The 21,742-nt window shown below is 41.6% G+C and overlaps 1 protein-coding gene across 1 annotated transcript in view; it reads right to left on the reverse strand.

Annotated features, from left to right (window-relative positions):
- Positions 1 to 21,742, reverse strand: part of FREM1 (FRAS1 related extracellular matrix 1) — a 244,676-nt gene that overhangs the window by 20,658 nt on the left and 202,276 nt on the right. The window contains 4 exon segments of the mRNA XM_040417167.1: positions 3,775 to 3,881; positions 5,899 to 6,027; positions 6,317 to 6,487; positions 8,022 to 8,069. Of these exon segments, the coding sequence (XP_040273101.1) occupies positions 3,775 to 3,881; positions 5,899 to 6,027; positions 6,317 to 6,487; positions 8,022 to 8,069 (455 nt within the window).

Below are 21,742 nucleotides of genomic sequence, written 5' to 3' on the forward strand. Positions count from 1 at the left end.
ACACCAAATGAGGGATGGAGGGAGACATACTTTAGGATGGTGCACAAAGCTATTTATGGTTTTCGTTTTTCTCCTCGGGTGTCCCAAACGGACAGGATCACTGAATGTCCAAAGTGTCACGAAACTGGTACGGACCTATTCCATGGGGTTTGATCTTGTACGGAGACTAATAAGTTTTGGGCTAAGATTATTTTCCAAATTAAGAACCACCTGAAAATGGAAATCCCCATGGTACCGGAGCTTTTGATATTTCAGGCGGCCCCCGAGGGACAAAAGGTAACTCCGTTGGTGCACTTACTGTTATTAGCAGCCAAAAGATGTCTTTTCAAGAATTGGCTTCAATCTACAACTCCCTCAATGGAGGAAGTTTTCACACAAACTAAGACGTGTTTTCTGCTTGAAAGAGCGGAAGCAGAACATCTCAAGGGAAAGTGGGTTAATGTCTTCTTTAGCAGATGGGAACCATTCATAAAAGTCGCCCTGAGTAGTTCACAGGCTCAGAGTGGTATTTGAAAAGAAGGTTACAGAACACCCTAGGGAAGTTGCAGGTGGACTAGTGAGGAGTAGATAACTTAATACATATCACATTAGAAGAGGTATAGGTATATATAGTGGACCTGGAGAAGTTGGGGGAGGGGGGGAGTTTAGTTTGGGGTCTTTTGGGGGTCAAAGATGGAAAAATTAAAAATGGATAGATGTATTTTCACAAAGGTTTTGCAAGGCGGTTTTATGCAATGCAAAAGACTGTGACACTTATGTAATGTGATCTATATGCTTCTTGTTGATATGCAATATCGATGTTAAACACCAGGAAATGCATATATGTAAGGTTGCATATAATCGGATGATGTAATCTTATGTTCTGTCTTGCAAAGTATTGTTTGATATTCTGGAAATGATTTATCTATTTTAATAAAAATGATATTTGAAAAAATATATATAAGAGACTCTGCCAGACTGCACAAGTGACCCTGAGACGGAGATACTCTGCTACAGACCCTGGGTCACCAGTCCGTTGACCAGAAAGCCAACCAGACGATGAGCCACAGACCCTGGCCACCAGTCCTTTGGTCAGCCTTCTGAGAGACAGAGGGACAGCTAGCTCTGGCCTTTCCTGAGCACAGAACCTTCTGTCAGTTGATCTGAGGCTCCATTCCAAATACCTTTTTAATATGCAGATTTGAGGGAATCACTGTTGCACTCTTTGCACCCAAGCTCCACTCCTTTCTGTGACCAGCTGTCCCTGGCTGCTTTGCCATTGCCTGACTCTTTCAATCAAAGCAGCGGAGGGGCTGGCCATATAAATGAGTGGAGCTTGGGTGCAACCAGAGCAATGGTGACACTCTCATTGCACCAAAGTTCTAAAAAGAAAAGCAGTGTTTTAATCAGGTCAACCATATCTATGTGCATATGCAACAGTTGGATATGGAGGTCGTTGGTGACAGATTATTCAAGGTGCACTCCTCATTATAAATTAGGTGTATCCTCTGGTAGTCCGTGCACCTAGATTGAAATCTATTCCAGCCCCCGCCACTGTTAGACCCCCCACTTGACCCCAACACTCCCCCTAAATTTTTTGCATGTGGTTGTTTAAAAAGTTGCAAAACAGTGTCTTGCGACTATTTTTGCTAAAAACTGGGGAAAGAGGTCATGCTTAATGACCCCCAAAGGTCAGCTTGGATGAAATCTTATGACATGAACTGATTCCTGGGAATGCGAGAAAGCATAGGTCTTCACTAACACGGCATCTGGAATGCTGGTTGTGTGCCAAAAGGATTAATATATTTGAACTGACAAAGAAAAATCATAGTTACATAGCACGGTTTAAAAAAGACATGTCCATCAAGGTCAACCAAGGGATGGGTGGGGATGCGAATTTTAGGAAAGGGGAGTGAGAATCAGACATCTGCATAAGTGTTAATTTTATTTAATTATATGAATTTATTTAAGCCTTACTTAAAACCATCAACTGTTCCTGCTGTGACCACATTCTGAAGTAAACTATTGCAAAGATTCACAGTTCTTAAAGGGTTTCTACCACCAGAAATACTGTTATGTAGCTGACTGACATTAGCGATGCGCTAATGTCAGCACTACATAACAGTATGTTTCTAACGTTAGTCCCTGCAGCCGTTTTTGTTAAAAAAGCACTTTTATTATATGCTAATGAGCCTCTAGGTGCTATGTGGGCGTAAAATCAGCACCTAGAGGCTCCGTCCACTCACCCATTATCCCGCCCAGGTCCAGTGTTGTGCCCGCCCAGCTCCTCTTGATTGATGGCATGGTCCACCGCATCGCTGCCGAAATCCCGCGCCTGCGTCGTTCACTTCTGTCTTCGGCGCAGGCGCAGTGAGTGAATGATGCGATCCTGGTGCCGGATTCCTCACTGCGCCTGCGCCGACTACGTCACAGTGAGGAAGCCGGCATGAAGGGCTGAAGGGACTAACGTTAGAAACATACTGTTATGTAGTGCTGACATTAGCGCATCGCTAATCTCAGTCAGCTACATAACAGTATTTCTGGTGGTAGAAACCCTTTAAGGTGAAGATGCCTTGTCGCCTCTAGAGACTGAATTTTTTCTTCTCCAGATGGAAACAGTGCCCCCTTGTGTTTTGAGGGGATTTTACATGGAACAGCTTTTCACCATATTTTCTGTAAAGACCATTTTATATATAAATATATTAATCATGTGAAACCTGCTATCCCTAAATTTAATGGAGGCCATTGTGGCACCAAAAGAGGTATAATATAGTGTGGGCTCAGCATGCATGTAGAACCTGCATTCCCTGAATTTAATGGAGGCCATTGTGGCACCAAAAGAGGTATAATATAGTGTGAGCCATGTAGAACCTGCATTCCCTGAATTTAATGGAGGCCAGTATGGCACCAGCAGAGGTAGTATTTAGTGTAGGTTCCTATCCTAAAGAGATTGCCTTGTTGTCGGCGGACAAGCACAAATAATTCTGTACAAAATGTATTTGCCAAAAATCTCCCACTTATAACGTAGCATTAGTACATTTTCTATGGTGAGTATGGCACTATTGTATTTACTTTGTTATTTGTGTATGCAGGGTGCTGTTGCATTGTGCTTGTTTTTGCATATTGCAATAATGCCTCATCTGAAATGCTCTACTCATTGTATAGTAATACTTTTGTGGGATAACCCCTTTAAGTCATAAAACCAGAGCTTCCTTAAACAGATTCATTATGCTATTAATCAGCATTGAATCAAACAGAAGTGATGTTTATCTGGATTATCTGAAGACATAAAAGGTCATAGACATGAAAGGCACTTTGCACTAAAGTGATAATGGCTAAGGCTAGTTTCATACATGTTGCACAGTCCAGCCTGCCGGAGTTCTCTGGATCTGGCATAGCCGGATAATGCCATGTGTCCACTGGATCCCACTGACTATAATGTTGGTTTTTTGTCTGCCGAATACTGGTATTTATGCCAGAGCGCGGACGGATCCCCACTGGTTCCCTTTATATCAATGGAGTCTGCCGCAACAGCCCGCCAGATTGCTGTGCCGCATGTGTGTAACTAGCCTTAGTAGTCAAAAAGTTAAATGCTTTTTTCCATCCAGTGTGTTGACACTGGCCTATAAATGCGTAAAGAAATGCTTGTTCAATTCCTCTTTTCCATGTAAATAATGTGGATAAATATTGATTATTAAGTGTAAAATATAAAAATGTTGAAAACAGACTCCTTTATTATCAAGGATCTGCACAGCATACATGCATTATATGAAAATCAGAAAACAGTGCTCTTACTCTTCCCGACATATCCGGGCGGCGGTGATCCACATGGCCTTCTGCTCAGTGATATGTTTGTAGCAGCTGCTGTCATGTGGAGTCCAGCCAAATGGACATTTTGTTGCCTGAAACATATACAATTTATAATTAATAGAAAAATGGCTTCTTTCCAGGATAGGGGCTCATCTACTTTAGCCTAAGCACAGCTAAATAAAGTCAGGAGAAACCACAAAGTGGAAACTGCTATAATGTGGCCATATTAGGTTTAGCTGCTCCAGGAAATGATATTTATTTATTCAAAATCCTGCAGAAAATCGACATAGAAAAGAAGGGAGAATCCCCCCAAAAAGAAGTAAATACCTAGAAAATAAATGATTTCTTGAATGCCTACCTATATTTACTTTTGTCTACCTGATGGCCTGTGCTACCAAGCATTCTAACATCCATACACTATGTAACACATAAAATAAAGTGTAAAACTATAAACAGCTTTGACCAGATGATACGGTAAATCTCTCTTACAGGGGTTGTCCCATGATGCCCTATTAAAGCATACAGAAGCCATACAGAGGGGTGCCACCCTCTAGGATTGAGAACAGAGAGACACTTTAGTGGAATAAGCATGTTCAATTGAATACCTGAAATATGTTTCCCCTGTAGCAGCTGCTATTCGTCTTTGCAGGCAAAAGTAGTTTGGGCTACTTTCACAACTGCATTTTTGCTGGATCCATCATGGATCAGCAAAAACGCTTCCGTTATGACAATACAACCGGCTGAATCCGTTCTGAATGGATTCAGATGTAATATCTTTAAAATGACCAAGACTGATCCGGCACTAAAACCATTGTAAGTAAATGGGTGCCAGATCCGTTTTCTTTCGTGTCTGAGAAAACGGATCCGGCAATATTGACTTACATTGTGTTTCATGGTGGACCCTTCTTGATCAGTATCCCATGACGCATATTAAAAAAGTTCAGCATGGGAATGCAACCAAATGGAACGGAATGCATTCTGGCGCACTCCATTCCGTTCAGTTTAGTTTTGTCCCCATTAACGATGAATGGGGACAAAACAGAAGCATTTTCCTCCGGTTTCGAGATCCTATCCAATGCTAATGTGAAAGTAGCCTAATAGAGTGGGGTTAGAGTAGTTGACAGAATAGGTGATACATTTTAGATATCTGGGAGCGGGGTGTCGCACCACTGTGACCCCACCAATCATGAAAATGTGGTGCCATTTCCCCCTTTCCTCTTCACTTAACCCCTCACAGTGAAGAGAAGCTTGCATGGAGCCAACAGCTGAGAACCTTGCTGCCAAAGAGAAGCCGACTATAACAATCAGCTATCCCCATCTGTCCTGTATACAATGAATCGAGTGAATCTATTCAAGTTCCACCTCACTGCAGCTTTCCTTCCAAAATTGGATATGAGCCTCCTATTGTCATGATCAGTGGCAGTGGTGGAACCCCCAGTGAACAGATAGTTATACATTTAAAGTAATAATGTAAAATCTTTTAAAGTAATGATGTTGCATTCTTTACCAGGGACTAACTTCCCCATCAGAATTGCATGGTATTTAGGAAAATTGCTCAGGGCCCCCATTCCCAAAGGGGGCCTAGGAGATCTGAGGCACTGAATCATTGTGGGAGCACTAATTTGAAACCTATGGCAAAGTGGTGCAGAGTGTTTTCAGTGTCTTTCATGTAGAACTTTGCAGTCTACCTGTACTTTGCAAAACAAGTTCAGTTTTGGGTGTGGGAACAGAAAGGGGGCACCACTTGGCCAACCTTGCTATGAAGGTTGTAGAGATGCTTTTCCTCTGCTCTTCTAAAGGGCCGTTTACACGGGCCAAGAATCTTGAACCTGAAAATCAGACATCATATACTACATGACAGTCTTCTTCTCACAAAGCTTGTGAACTCTGCTCCTTTGACTGGACAGCACAGCATTATAATGATTTATAATGCTGTGTGGCTCTGCCTGACATCAACTGACAGCAGTTCACTATGAGTTCACTACGGGGATTCATGCTCCCGCACGAGGCCTGCTTCACTCAGTAAACACACCTGTCTGAAACTGCCATTACCCTGATCCTTGTAATGATTATTTATATATTAGTATATAGTGATTAGCAGGCAAGTACCTTGGCTGTAGGTACCCAGGTATTCCATGATGAACCATCACACTGGAAAAGCTTTTGGCTCTTTTGATCAAAATGCAGAAGTCCTCTCAACCCTGGAGTACATTCCTTTGGAAATTGCGATGTCTTCTTCTAAAAACACATAATCACAAAAATCTTATAACTGTAAATGTATATTACTAATACTCCAGTAAACTATACACTCATGCCTGTGAATAATTTATGTAACATTATATGAATGTATAATCCCTAGAGGAAGGCTCTTTCAAAGCATTCTAGGAACTTTCAGTAGGTGATAAAACAACCAGTTCAAAAATGTAACAACTATTTTTTACAAGTCAGTATTTTCAGTGACTTGACTACTAAGAACATGCTTAGTTTAATACTTTTATATTGTTCATCTGAATATATGAATACATACTTTTGCAGCAGAAGAATCAGTGGTCACCAGAGCTCTGTCTGACTGTAGATGATCTGCCCTTCGGGATGCAGCTTCCATCCTTGGCTGACCATGGTTTGTCACTGATAACCTGGCTACCTTGCTGGAGTTGATTCTCTCTTCTTCCAGTCTAAGTGACACTATGCCATGATACTATATTTAAAACAAAAACATTCAACATATTTATGTATCTTGGCAAATATTTACGGTAGAAATTTGACTCAGCCTAGTTATATTTTACTGGGGAAAATTAGTGACTATAAGTCTATTAAAATGGATGACATCTCTTGTGGAACCACAATAGTGTCCAGATTGGTTCCCATTCCCTGTTTCTGCAATTATGAAAATATAATCAAAGAGATTATCCAGGACTGCAAAATTGATGGTCTATCCTTAGGATAGGGCATCAATATTAGATTGAGGGGGGAGGTGTTTCAAGGGGCAGCTCTCCAGTGTTTCTCAAGGGGCAGCGCTCCAGTGTTTCTCAAGGGGCAGCACTCCAGTGTTTCTCAAGGGGCAGCACTCCAGTGTTTCTCAAGGGGCAGCACTCCAGTGTTTCTCAAGGGGCAGCACTCCAGTGTTTCTCAAGGGGCAGCACTCCAGTGTTTCTCAAGGGGCAGCACTCCAGTGTTTCTCAAGGGGCAGCACTCCAGTGTTTCTCAAGGGGCAGCACTCCAGTGTTTCTCAAGGAGCAGCACTCCAGTGTTTCTCAAGGGGCAGCACTCCAGTGTTTCTCAAGGGGCAGCACTCCAGTGTTTCTCAAGGGGCAGCACTCCAGTGTTTCTCAAGGGGCAGCACTCCAGTGTTTCTCAAGGGGCAGCACTCCAGTGTTTCTCAAGGGGCAGCACTCCAGTGTTTCTCAAGGGGCAGCACTCCAGTGTTTCTCAAGGGGCAGCACTCCAGTGTTTCTCAAGGGGCAGCACTCCAGTGTTTCTCAAGGGGCAGCACTCCAGTGTTTTTCATGGGGCAGCAAATGCGCCCAATTAATTTTTATTTACTAAGCACGACCCCATACTTTTGGCAGCAGCTGTGCTTGCTATTGCAGCTCCATCTCATTCAATTGAATGGGAATACGATACAGTGAGCTGTAATTAACAGGCAAACTGCAAATTAGGGAACTTAAAGAGCATCTGTCAACAGGATCAACCCTATTAAACCTGGCATAAAGGCTGGTAGGGTTGATACTGTAAAAGCATACCTTTGTTATGTAAATCTAGCTGTTTGTGAGGAATTCAACTTTTAATGTGTATGCAAATAAGGCCCAAGCCCCTTAGTGCACCCCAGTTCCTCCTCCCTTTGCCTTTGATTGACAAGGCCAGGTATCTCGCCTGGCCCAGTAATTCTGTTCCTGTGCTATAGATTCACATTCTCGGTGCTCGCACAGTACATCTGAATCTCAAGCAGCTCAGATGAAAACTACTCATGCGCCGATGACATCTCTCCTCCACCTGGAAGAGGAGATGCTCAGCTTCACTTGAAGAAACTGTCCACTGCAGCGAGGAGGATCGTGACTTGTGCAAAACATCTCGCCGGCATTGGTGCATGTACAGTAGTTGTCTGAGCTGCTGGGGAAGCACTTGTATTGACATTTCTCAATGACAAAAATAACTCTTTTATGCCATTACCATACTTTTTACATTAATGTTAATTATACAGAAAATGGCTGAGAAAGAAGATGATCCCTTACTGTATAAATGGTGTCAGTTCCATTATGGTGCACAGATGATGGTTTTACCTAAAATTATGGAAATAAAGCAATATTAGTTATGTTTTACCATGCAACTGAGAGGTGCCATCCGTACTATAAAACACTTGACAGCAGTCTGACAGTTATATGAACTGAGTGTGTGAACTGTATAGCTGCTCTGGTCAGGTCTGCACTGTGGCTCTTTTATTATACCATTTAAATAATTAAATAATTAATTTCTGTTTTACTTTAATAATTTATGTGTGGCTGCTGCAAATGAAGTGTTTTACATGGTGGCCATTCGGATAAATAGTTGCTCATGTGATACACGGATGGCTAAAGTCAACCAGAATGAGAGCCACTTTCTATATTAGTGTGGTCCATACGCTCTAATGAGACATATGGACAGTGGTTGCCTTCATGAGACAATAGGGGCAATGGCGTTGCTTGTCAATGCAAGCAAAATAGCAATACAACACTGAGTACTAGCGATAAAGTTACAATATAGCCTTGGGTTTTATGACATTTATTTATCTTTATGTATTGGGGGACACCTGGGAAATAGTGACCATAAAGTAGTGACCATACAGGGAGGAACAAAAATACCAAACTTCAAAAAAGCAAAATTTAGCCAACTAAGAGAGGCCATAGGCCTAACTAACTGGGACAAAGTCCTCAAAAATAAAAATACAGCCACAAAATGGGATATCTTTAAAAACATCCTAAAATCTCATTGTGAGAGGTACATACCATATGGAATAAAAGGGTAAGAAACAAAAAGAAACCAATGTGGATAAATAGAACTGTAAAGAAAACAATAAATGACAAAAAGAAAGCATATAAATCACTAAAACAGGAGGGTAGAACGGAAGCACTGAAAAACTATAAGGAAAAAAATAGAACATGTAAAAAACAAATAAAAGCGGCAAACTAGAGACCGAGAGATTAATTGCCAAAGAGAGTAAAACTAACCCTAAAATGTTCTTCAATTATATAAATGTTAAAAAGTATAAATCTGAAGGTGTCGGCTCTTTAAAGAGTAATGAGGGGGAAGTCGCAGAGAGCGACGAGGAGAAAGCAAAGCTGTTAAATATTTTTTTCTCCAATGTATTCACTGAGGAAAATAAACTGTCAGATGACATGCAGAATGTAAAAATAAATTCCCCATTAAAAGTGCCCTGTCTGACCCAGGAAGAAGTACATCAGCGACTTAGAAAGATTAAAATAGACAAATCGCCAGGACCGGATGGCATACACCCCCGTATCCTAAAGGAATTAAGTAATGTCATAGCCAGACCCTTATTTCTGATATTTGCGGACTCTATACTGACAGGGAATGTCCCACAGGATTGGCGCATGACAAATGTGGTGCCAATATTCAAAAAGGGTCCAAAAACAGAGCCTGGAAACTATAGGCCGGTAAGTTTAACATCTGTTGTGGGTAAACTGTTTGAAGGTTTTCTGAGAGATGCTATCTTAGAGCATCTCAACAGAAATAAGCAAATTTGACACTGTACCACATAAAAGGTTAGTATATAAAATGAGAATGCTCGGACTGGGAGAAAACGTCTGTATGTGGGTAAGTAACTGGTTCAATGATAGAAAACAGAGGGTGGTTATTAACGGTACACACTCAGTTTGGGTCACTGTCACTAGTGGGGTACCTCAGGGGTCAGTATTGGGCCCTATTCTCTTCAATATATTTATTAATGATCTTGTAGAAGGCTTGCATAGTAAAGTATCAATTTTAGCAGATGACACTAAACTGTGTAAAGTAATTAACACTGAAGAGGACAGTATACTACTACAGAGGGATCTGGATAGATTGGAGGCTTGGGCAGATAAGTGGCAGATGAGGTTTAACACTGACAAATGTAAAGTTATGCACATAGGAAGGAATAATGCAAGTCACCCGTACATACTAAATGGTAAAACACTCGGTAACACTGACATGGAAAAGGATCTAGGAATTTTAATAAACAGCAAACTAAGCTGCAAAAACCAGTGTCAGGCAGCTGCTGCCAAGGCCAATAAGATAATGGGTTGCATCAGAAGAGGCATAGATGCCCGTGATAAGAACATAGTCCTACCACTTTACAAATCGCTAGTCAGACCACACATGGAGTTCTGGGCTCCTGTAAACAAGGCAGACATAGCAGAGCTGGAGAGGGTCCAGAGGAGGGCAACTAAAGTAATAACTGGAATGGGGCAACTACAGTACCCTGAAAGATTATCAAAATTACGGTTATTCAATTTAGAAAAAAGACGACTGAGGGGAGATCTAATTACTATGTATAAATATATCAGGGGTCAGTACAGAGATCTATCCCATCATCTATTTATCCCCAGGACTGTGACTGTGACTAGGGGACATCCTCTGCGTCTGGAGGAAAGAAGGTTTGTACACAAACATAGAAGAGGATTCTTTACGGTAAGAGCAGTGAGACTATGGAACTCTCTGCCTGAGGAGGTGGTGATGGCGAGTACAATAAAGGAATTCAAGAGGGGCCTGGATGTATTTCTGGAGTGTAATAATATTATAGGCTATGGCTACTAGAGAGGGGTCGTTGATCCAGGGAGATATTCTGATTGCCTGATTGGAGTCGGGAAGGAATTTTTTATTCCCCTAAAGTGGGGAAAATTGGCTTCTACCTCACAGTTTTTTTTTTGCCTTTGTCTGGATCAACTTGCAGGATGACAGGCCGAACTGGATGGACAAATGTCTTTTTTTCGGCCTTATGTACTATGTTACCATGTTATTAAAATAGACTGTTTGTCGATGCTTCTGTTTATATGATTTGTCCAATACTTCTAACATTTGTGAGTTAATTTCATTCACAGATTATACTACCAGTGATTTTTTAATACGTATAACACATAAATGTGAGAGAGAAAACAAATCTGTCTTGAATTAAGGGCTGAGAACATTAAGTGGGTAAAAAGAACTAAAGTAGCATTTTGTGAAAGGTTTGTTCACATGCATACTTGTGTTCTCACTTCATATGTTTTATGCACTGGTGTTATAACAACTGTCCAGTAAATTCTTTAGTAAATGTCATGTTACTTCACAACCTCTTCACTTATTTCAGAAGGCAGAAACCGAACAGGAGTATGACTGCCTTCACACAGTCAGTATTTGGTCAGTATTTTTTATTAGTATTTGTAAGCCAAAACCAAGGAGTGTGTCCAAAACAGGAGGACAAAAATAAATAGCCAAAGGGCTATTCAGATTCTGTTTTTGGACTAGACATTAAAGGGGTTGTCCAAGTTATATTTATTGATGATATCAGATCGGCTGGGGTCCGCCGATCAGCTGTTTGAAGAGAAGGCGCGCGCCGTGCCAGCACTGCCTTCTCTTCACTGTTTACCTTCTAGCCGTTGCATCTGCAGTGGTGAGCAGGTGTAATTACACCCAAGCCGTCCCATTGAAATTAATGGGACGGCTTGGGTGTAATTACACCTGCTCACCGCTGCAGACGCAACGGCTAGAAGGCAAACAGTGAAGAGGCGGCAGCGCTGGCACGGCGCGCGCCTTCTCTTCAAACAGCTGATCAGCGGGGGTGCCGGGTGTCGGACCTCCGCCGATCTGATATTGATGACCTATCATGAGAATAGATCATCAATAAATATAACTTGGAAAACCCTTTTAAGACGTAACTTTTATTCTCTTTTATCTAAAATAAATAAAACAATGAAAAAATAAAAATGTGTGTATATTTCTTAAAGCCTATGGTGCTTATTAAAAGAAATCAGCAACATTAGTGTTTTGTTTTTGATTTTCTCAATATTTCTTTAGAGATTTATTTCAGCAAAATACTACACAGTAGATGTGTTAGGCTACTTTCACACTAGAGGTTCTATTTTCCAGTATTATGATCCGTCATAGGGTCTCAATACCAGAGAAAAACGCTTCAGTTTGTCCCCATTCATTGTCAATGGGGACAAAACATAACTGAACAGATTGGAGTGCTCCAAAATGCATTCCATTCCATTTGGTTGCGTTATCATACTGGAGAGCAAACTGCAGCCAGCTGCAGTTTTCTTTCCGTCATGGGATGCGGAGCAAGACGCATCCGTCATGACTCACAATGCAAGTCAATGGGGACTAATCAGTTTTCTCTGACACAATCTAGCACAATAGAAAACTGATCCGTCCTCCATTTACTTTCAATGGAGTTCATGACGGATCCGTCTTGGCTATGATACAGATAATACAACCGGATCCATTCATAACGGATGCAGATAGTTGTATTATCAGTAACGGAAGCGTTTTTGCTGAGCCCTGATGGATCCAGCAAAAACGCTAGTGTGAAAGTACCTTTAGGTAGCTCATATGTTAATGTGATTTCTTTTACCTGCTAAGGTCAGTTTATTTAACCACTTAAGGACCACAGGTTTATACCCCCCTAAAGACCAGGCCCTTTTTTACAAATCGGCACTACACTACTTTCACCGTTTATTGCTCGGTCATGCAACTTACCACCCAAATGAATTTTACCTCCTTTTCTTCTCACTAATAGAGCTTTCATTTGGTGGTATTTCATTGCTGCTGACATTTTTACTTTTTTTGTTATTAATCGAAATTTAACGATTTTTTTGCAAAAAAATGACATTTTTCACTTTCAGTTGTAAAATTTTGCAAAAAAAACGAGATCCATATAGAAATTTTGCTCTAAATTTATAGTTCTACATGTCTTTGATAAAAAAAAAATGTTTGGGTAAAAAAAAAATGGTTTGGGTAAAAGTTATAGCGTTTACAAACTATGGTACAAAAATGTGAATTTCCGCTTTTTGAAGCAGCTCTGACTTTCTGAGCATCTGTCATGTTTCCTGAGGTTCTACAATGGCCAGACAGTACAAACACCCCACAAATGACCCCATTTCGGAAAGTACACACCCTAAGGTATTCGCTGATGGGCATAGTGAGTTCATAGAACTTTTTATTTTTTGTCACAAGTTAGTGGAAAATGATGATTTATTTTTTTTATTTTTTTTTTCTTACAAAGTCTCATATTCCACTAACTTGTGACAAAAAATAAAAACTTCCATGAACTCACTATGCCCATCACGAAATACCTTGGGGTCTCTTCTTTCCAAAATGGGGTCACTTGTGGGGTAGTTATACTGCCCTGGCATTCTAGGGGCCCAAATGTGTGGTAAGGAGTTTGAAATCAAATTCTGTAAAAAATGACCTGTGAAATCCGAAAGGTGCTCTTTGGAATATGGGCCCCTTTGCCCACCTAGGCTGCAAAAAAGTGTCACATATCTGGTATCTCCGTACTCAGGAGAAGTTGAGGAATGTGTTTTGGGGTGTCATTTTACATATACCCATGCTGGGTGAGATAAATATCTTGGTCAAATGCCAACTTTGTATAAAAAAATGGGAAAAGTTGTCTTTTGCCAAGATATTTCTCTCACCCAGCAGGGGTATATGTAAAATGACACCCCAAAACACATTCCCCAACTTCTCCTGAGTACGGAGATACCAGATGTGTGACACTTTTTTGCAACCTAGGTGGGCAAAGGGGCCCATATTCCAAAGAGCACCTTTCGGATTTCACAGGTCATTTTTTACAGAATTTGATTTCAAACTCCTTACCACACATTTGGGCCCCTAGAATGCCAGGGCAGTATAACTACCCCACAAGTGACCCCATTTTGGAAAGAAGAGACCCCAAGGTATTCGCTGATGGGCATAGTGAGTTCATGGAAGTTTTTATTTTTTGTCACAAGTTAGTGGAATATGAGACTTTGTATGAAAAAAAAAAAAAAAATCAGCATTTTCCACTAACTTGTGACAAAAAATAAAAAATTCTAGGAACTCGCCATGCCCCTCACGGAATACCTTGGGGTGTCTTATTTCCAAAATGGGGTCACTTGTGGGGTAGTTATACTGCCCTGGCATTTTCCAGGGGCCCTAATGTGTGGTAAGTAGGTAAATGACCTGTGAAATCCTAAAGGTGCTCTTTGGAATATGGGCCCCTTTGCCCACCTAGGCTGCAAAAAAGTGTCACACATGTGGTATCGCCGTATTCAGGAGAATTTGGGGAATGTGTTTTGGGGTGTCATTTTACATATACCCTTGCTGGGTGAGAGAAATATCTTGGCAAAAGACAACTTTTCCCATTTTTTTATACAAAGTTGGCATTTGACCAAGATATTTCTCTCACCCAGCATGGGTATATGTAAAATGACACCCCAAAACACATTCCCCAACTTCTCCTGAGTACGGCGATACCAGATGTGTGACACTTTTTTGCAGCCTAGATGCGCAAAGGTGCCCAAATTCCTTTTAGGAGGGCATTTTTAGACATTTGGATACCAGACTTCTTCTCACGCTTTGGGGCCCCTAGAATGCCAGGGCAGTATAAATACCCCACATGTGACCCCATTTTGGAAAGAAGACACCCCAAGGTATTCAATGAGGGGCATGGCGAGTTCATAGAAAAAAAATTTTTTTGGCACAAGTTAGCGGAAATTGATATTTTTAATTTTTTTCTCACAAAGTCTCCCGTTCCGCTAACTTGGGACAAAAATTTCAATCTTTCATGGACTCAATATGCCCCTCACGGAATACCTGGGGGTGTCTTCTTTCCGAAATGGGGTCACATGTGGGGTATTTATACTGCCCTGGCATTCTAGGGGCCCTAAAGCGTGAGAAGAAGTCTGGAATATAAATGTCTAAAAAATTTTACGCATTTGGATTCCGTGAGGGGTATGGTGAGTTCATGTGAGATTTTATTTTTTGACACAAGTTAGTGGAATATGAGACTTTGTAAGAAAAAAATAATAAAAATTCCGCTAACTTGGGCCAAAAAAATGTCTGAATGGAGCCTTACAGAGGGGTGATCAATGACAGGGGGGTGATCAATGACAGGGGGGTAATCAATGACAGGGGGGTGATCAGGGAGTCTATATGGGGTGATCACCACAGTCATTGATCATGCCCCTGTAAGGCTTCATTCAGACGTCCGGATGCGTTTTGCGGATCCGATCCATCTATCAGTGGATCCGTAAAAATCATGCGGACGTCTGAATGGAGCTTTACAGGGGGTAATCAATGACAGGGGGGTAATCAATGACAGGGGGGTGATCAGGGAGTCTATATGGGGTGATCACCACAGTCATTGATCACGCCCCTGTAAGGCTTCATTCAGACGTCCGCATGCGTTTTGCGGATCCGATCCATCTATTAGTGGATCCGTAAAAATCATGCGGACGTCTGAATGGAGCTTTACAGGGGGGTAATCAATGACAGGGGGGTAATCAATGACAGGGGGGTGATCAGGGAGTCTATATGGGGTGATCACCACAGTCATTGATCACGCCCCTGTAAGGCTTCATTCAGACGTCCAGATGCGTTTTGCGGATCCGATCCATCTATCAGTGCATCTGTAAAAATCATGCGGACATCTGAATGGAGCTTTACAGGGGGGTGATCAGGGAGTCTATATGAGGTGATCACCACAGTCATTGATCACGCCCCTGTAAGGCTTCATTCAGACGTCCGGATGCGTTTTGCGGATCCGATCCATCTATCAGTGCATCCGTAAAAATCATGCGGACGTCTGAATGGAGCTTTACAGGGGGGTAATCAATGACAGGGGGGTAATCAATGACAGGGGGGTAATCAATGACAGGGGGGTAATCAATGACAGGGGGGTGATCAGGGAGTCTATATGGGGTGATCACCACAGTCATTGATCACGCCCCTGTAAGGCTTCATTCAGACGTCCGGATGCGTTTTGCGGATCCGATCCATCTATCAGTGGATCCGTAAAAATCATGCGGACGTCTGAATGGAGCTTTACAGGGGTGTAATCAATGACAGGGGGGTAATCAATGACAGGGGGGTGATCAGGGAGTCTATATGGGGTGATCACCACAGTCATTGATCACGCCCCTGTAAGGCTTCATTCAGACGTCCGGATGCGTTTTGCGGATCGGATCCATCTATCAGTGCAGCCGTAAAAATCATGCGGACATCTGAATGGAGCTTTACAGGGGGTTGATCAATGACAGGGGGGTAATCAATGACAGGGGGGTGATCAGGGAGTCTATATGGGGTGATCACCACAGTCATTGATCATGCCCCTGTAAGGCTTCATTCAGACGTCCGGATGCGTTTTGCGGATCCGATCCATCTATCAGTGGATCCGTAAAAATCATGCGGACGTCTGAATGTTGCTTTACAGGGCGGTGATCAATGACAGGAGGGTAATCAATGACAGGGGGGTGATCAGGGAGTCTATATGGGGTGATCAGGGGCTAATAAGGGGTTAATAAGTGACGGGGGGGGGTGTAGTGTAGTGTAGTGGTGCTTGGTGCTACTTTACTGAGCTACCTGTGTCTCTGGTGGTCGATCCAAACAAAGGGGAACACCAGAGGACTAGGTAGCAGGTATATTAGACGCTGTTATCAAAACAGCGTCTAATATACCTGTTAGGGGTTAAAAAAAACACATCTCCAGCCTGCCAGCGAACGATCGCCGCTGGCAGGCTGGAGATCAACTCTCTTACCTTCCGTTCCTGTGAGCGCGCGCGCCTGTGTGCGCGCGTTCACAGGAAATCTCGGCTCACGCGAGATGACGCCTATTGGCGTTAGCGTAGCCTGGGGGAGCCGCCGCAATGACGCCTTTCGGCGTTACAGTTGCGGGAAGTGGTTAACCTTATGTTCTCCTTTAAAAGTATTATTTATTTTTGTTTTGATTGGGATCTAAATGATCTTGATAGAGCTATCTATACCAGCTACCTCTCAACGGATAGCTCTATCGAGTTGTATTATCTTTAAAATAGCGATGGCGGACCCGTCATGAACTCCATTGAAAGTCTCCATTGACTTACATTGTGAGTCATGACGGATCCCTCTTGCTCCACACCACATTGCGGACAGAAAAACGCTGTTTGAAGTGTTATTCTGTCCGCGATGAGGACACAACCATGCATTCTGGTGAATTCTATTTCGTTCAGTTCAGTTTTGTCCCTATTGACAATGAATGGGGACAAAACGGAAGAGATTTCCCCCCGCTATTAATATCCTATAACGGGTCTCAATAGCGGAAAGGGAAAGCACAGGTGTGAAAGTAGCCTAACACATCTACTGTGTAGTATTTTGCTGAAATAAATCTCAGTGTAACATAGTAGTAACATAGTACATAAGGCCGAAAAAAGACATTTGTCCATCCAGTTCGGCCTGTTATCCTGCAAGTTGATCCAGAGGAAGGCAAAAAAAAAACCTGTGAGGTAGAAGCCAATTTTCCCCACTTTAGGGGAATAAAAAATTCCTTCCCGACTCCAATCAGGGAATCAGACTAACTCCCTGGATCAACGACCCCTCTCTAGTAGCTATAGCCTGTAATATTATTACACTCCAGAAATACATCCAGGCCCCTCTTGAATTCCTTTATTGTACTCACCATCACCACCTCCTCAGGCAGAGAGTTCCATAATCTCACTGCTCTTACCGTAAAGAACCCTTTTCTATGTTTGTGTACAAACCTTCTTTCCTCCAGCCACAGAGGATGTCCCCTCGTCACAGTCCTGGGGATAAATAGATGATGGGATAGATCTCTGTACTGACCCCTGATATATTTATACATATTAATTAGATCTCCCCTCAGTCGTCTTTTTTCTAAATTGAATAACCGTAATTTTGATAATCTTTCAGGGTACTGTAGTTGCCCCATTCCAGTTATTACTTTAGTTGCCCTCCTCTGGACCCTCTCCAGCTCTGCTATGTCTGCCTTGTTTACAGGAGCCTAGAACTGTACACAGTACTCCATGTGTGGTCTGACTAGCGATTTGTAAAGTGATAGGACTATGTTCTTATCAAGGGCATCTATGCCCCTTCTGATGCAACCCATTATCTTATTGGCCTTGGCAGCAGCTGCCTGACACTGGTTTTTGCAGCTTAGTTTGCTGTTTATTAAAATTCCTAGATCCTTTTCCATGTCAGTGTTACCGAGTGTTTTACCATTTAGTATGTACGGGTGACTTGCATTATTCCTTCCCATGTGCATAACTTTACATTTGTCAGTGTTAAAACTCATCTGCCACTTCTCTGCCCAAGCCTCCAATCGATCCAGATCCCTCTGTAGTAGTATACTGTCCTCTTCAGTGTTAAATACTTTACACAGGTTAGTGTCATCTGCGAAAATTGATACTTTACTATGCAAGCCTTCTACAAGATCATTAATGAATATATTGAAGAGAATAGGGCCCAATACTGACCCCTGAGGTACCCCAATAGTGACAGTGACCCAATCTGAGTGTGTACCGTTAATAACCACCCTCTGTTTTCTATCACTCAGCCAGTTACTTACCCACATACAGATGTTTTCTCCCAGTCCGAGCATTCTCATTTTATATACTAACCTTTTATGTGGTACAGTGTCAAATGCTAGCAAAAGATAGCATCTCTCAGAAAACCTTCAAACAGTTTACCCACAACAGATGTTAAACTTACCGGCCTATAGTTTCCAGGCTCTGTTTTTGGACCCTTTTTGAATATTGGCACCACATTTGCCATGCGCCAATCCTGTGAAACACTCCCTGTCAGTATAGAGTCCGCAAATATCAAAAATAAGGGTCTGGCTATGACATTACTTAATTCCCTTAGGATACGGGGGTGTATGCGTTCCGGTCCTGGCGATTTGTCTATTTTAATCTTTTTAAGTCGCTGATGTACTTCTTCCTGGGTCAGACAGGACACTTTTAATGGGGAATTTATTTTTACATTCTGCATGTCATCTGACAGTTTATTTTCCTCAGTCAATACATTGGAGAAAAAAAATATTTAACAGCTTTGCTTTCTCCTCATCGCTCTCTGCGACTCCCCCCTCATTACTCTTTAAAGAGCCGACACCTTCAGATTTATACTTTTTAACATTTATATAATTGAAGAACATTTTAGGGTTAGTTTTACTCTCTTTGGCAATTAATCTCTCGGTCTATAGTTTGGCCGCTTTTATTTGTTTTTTACATGTTCTTATTTTTTCCTTATAGTTTTCAGTGCTTCCGTTCTACCCTCCTGTTTTAGTGATTTATATGCTTTCTTTTTGTCATTTATTGCTTTCTTTACAGTTCTATTTATCCACATTGGTTTCTTTTTGTTCCTTAATCTTTTATTCCCATACGGTATGTACCTCTCACAAAGAGATTTTAGGATGCTTTTAAAGATATCCCATTTTGTTGCTGTATTTTTTTTTTTGAGGACTTTGTCCCAGTTAGTTAGGCCTATGGCCTCTCTTGGCTAATTTTAGCTTTTTTGAAGTTTGGTATTTTAGTTCCTCCCTGTAGAAACGCTCTTTTGAATGATAATTGGAAGGTTATTACTTTATGGTCACTATTTCCCAGGTGTCCCCCAACCTGCACGTCTGTTGTTCTGTCAGGCCTATTGGTTAATACTGAGTATACTAATACTAAGTGTCTAAAGAAATATTGAGAAAAACAAAACACTAATGTTGTTGATTTCTTTTAATATGCACCATAGGCTATAAGAAATATACACATTTTTATTTTTTCATTGTTCTATTTATTTTAGATGGAAGAGAATAAAAATTCCGTCTTAATAACTAGGCCATAAACCGAATCTGAATAGCTCTTTGGCTATTTATTTTTGTTCTATTGTGAGGATATTCTGGGCCATTTAGGCCTCTTTCACACGGGCGAGATTTCCGCGCGGGTGCAATGCGTGAGGTGAACGCATTGCACCCGCACTGAATCTGGACCCATTCACTTCAATGGAGCTGTGCACATGAGCGGTGATTTTCACGCATCACTTGTGCGTTGCGTGAAAATCGCAGCATGCTCTATTTTGTGCATTTTTCACGCAACACAGGCCACATAGAAGTGATTGGGGCTGCGTGAAAATCGCAAGCTTCTGCAAGCAAGTGTGGATGCGGTGCAATTTTCACGCATGGTTGCTAGGTGACGATCGGGATGGGGACCCGATCATTATTATTTTCCCTTATAAACCAAGTTATAAGGGAAAATAATAAAATCTACACTACAACCAACCCAAACCCGAACTTCATTGAAGAAGTTCGGGTCTGGGTACCACATTCAGTTTTTTCTCACGCGCGTGCAAAACGCATTGCACGCGCGCGGAAAAAACTGAACCACGCAACGCAATCGCAGTCAAAACTGACTGAAATTGTGTGCTCACTCGCACGATTTCCCAGCCACGCACCCACATCCGGCCCCAATCCGTAACGCCCGTGTGAAAGAGGCCTTAGGGTAATTTTATTAATACAAAACAGGAGGAGGTACAAATAATGGTGGTTTGACACATTGACCCACAAAATGAGAGTGCACCTAGATTCTGTTGTAAATTGGCCAAAATGTGTTGCAGTTTGGCATATCTAGGTTTAGTGAAATGATCTGCGCTTTGCCTGACAAGGGAGTATGGCTTGACAAGAAAAGGGTGTAAATTCCAGGAAATCTACCACTGGAAAATCTCTTGGTTAGTAGTGCAGTGGGTTCTACTTGACCATTCAAGATAGCTAGACATCTCCCTGTGGTTGATCACACAATCATGAACATATGAATCTATTTTGTAAGCTCTTGCTCCCTCTTTTTATGTGTCTCAATGTTTGCTGTAAGCAATAGAGGAGATTAATCATAAGTGTTAGGTTTCCGGCTGTAGTTTTGGAAGCCAAAACTAGGAATGAATTAAAAAAAAGAAAGTCTATCTGTCCTTTATGCTTTCTCTCTTCTTATGATCCACTCCTGATTTTGGCTTCCAAAACTTCACGCGGAAACCTGACCATATGGCCCGACCCTTATAGGATTCGCTGATACACTTGCTATGCATAGAAATACTATTACCTAACATCCAGGTACACAAAAGTACATTCATTACTCTCCTCACATTTCCTTTGCCCCTAATGCTGGTGGATAAGGTTCTCCTACTACTTACATCTTGAAAGCTACATGTTACTAAATTGTTGTAATTATTCTTATTCTCGTTCTTACTCTCTATAGTGGCTACGGCTATATGTATATGAATAAACAGCCTGACTGGTAAGTTAAAACAATTTTTCACGGCAAATCAATATATCAAGAAGACATTAAAGAGTTTACATACACCATTGCCCACATTTTACTATGCTCTACAATAAGTATTCAGGTATAAATAGGCAGTGAGATTTACTTTTGCAGGCTGTGCAGAACCAGAATTAATGGTCTGTAAGATGCCAGCAGATTTACAAAATGTGGGCGTTCTGTTTAACAGTAAACGGGCCCTTGTCATTAAGCGCCTAAGGCAATCTCCCATGTGTCTATGGATAATTGGAAATAATTTTACTATTTAGGTGCTGGGCATTCCAAATCATATTGCGACATTTAGGCATTTTCTCATATAATTAGCTTGTAAGTCAAGCATTTCCCCTGAGTCCTTATTAAAATAATTTAATACCTAGTTCCAGTCTCTGTGGAAATTGCATGTTGTGTCCAACTTCTACACTGCTATGAACACAGGAATAGTTTTCCAGTATACACTTTTACAGGTAATGTTAAGGCAAGGAAAGAGATTTTTTAAAATATACATTTACTAAAAAAAAAAACTTTTGATGATGCAGCAAATGAAATGGAATATCTGACCTCTAACAATATGCCCCAACCTGCTTAAAGTGACTAAAAATATCAAACTGTAATATACTGTATATATTTGTCGCAATTATGATGTTACCGGTGCTGCCAGCTTTTCGCCGTCGCCCTTAC

The sequence above is a fragment of the Bufo bufo genome, chromosome 2 (assembly GCF_905171765.1).
Source record: "Bufo bufo chromosome 2, aBufBuf1.1, whole genome shotgun sequence".
Taxonomy (NCBI): domain Eukaryota; kingdom Metazoa; phylum Chordata; class Amphibia; order Anura; family Bufonidae; genus Bufo; species Bufo bufo.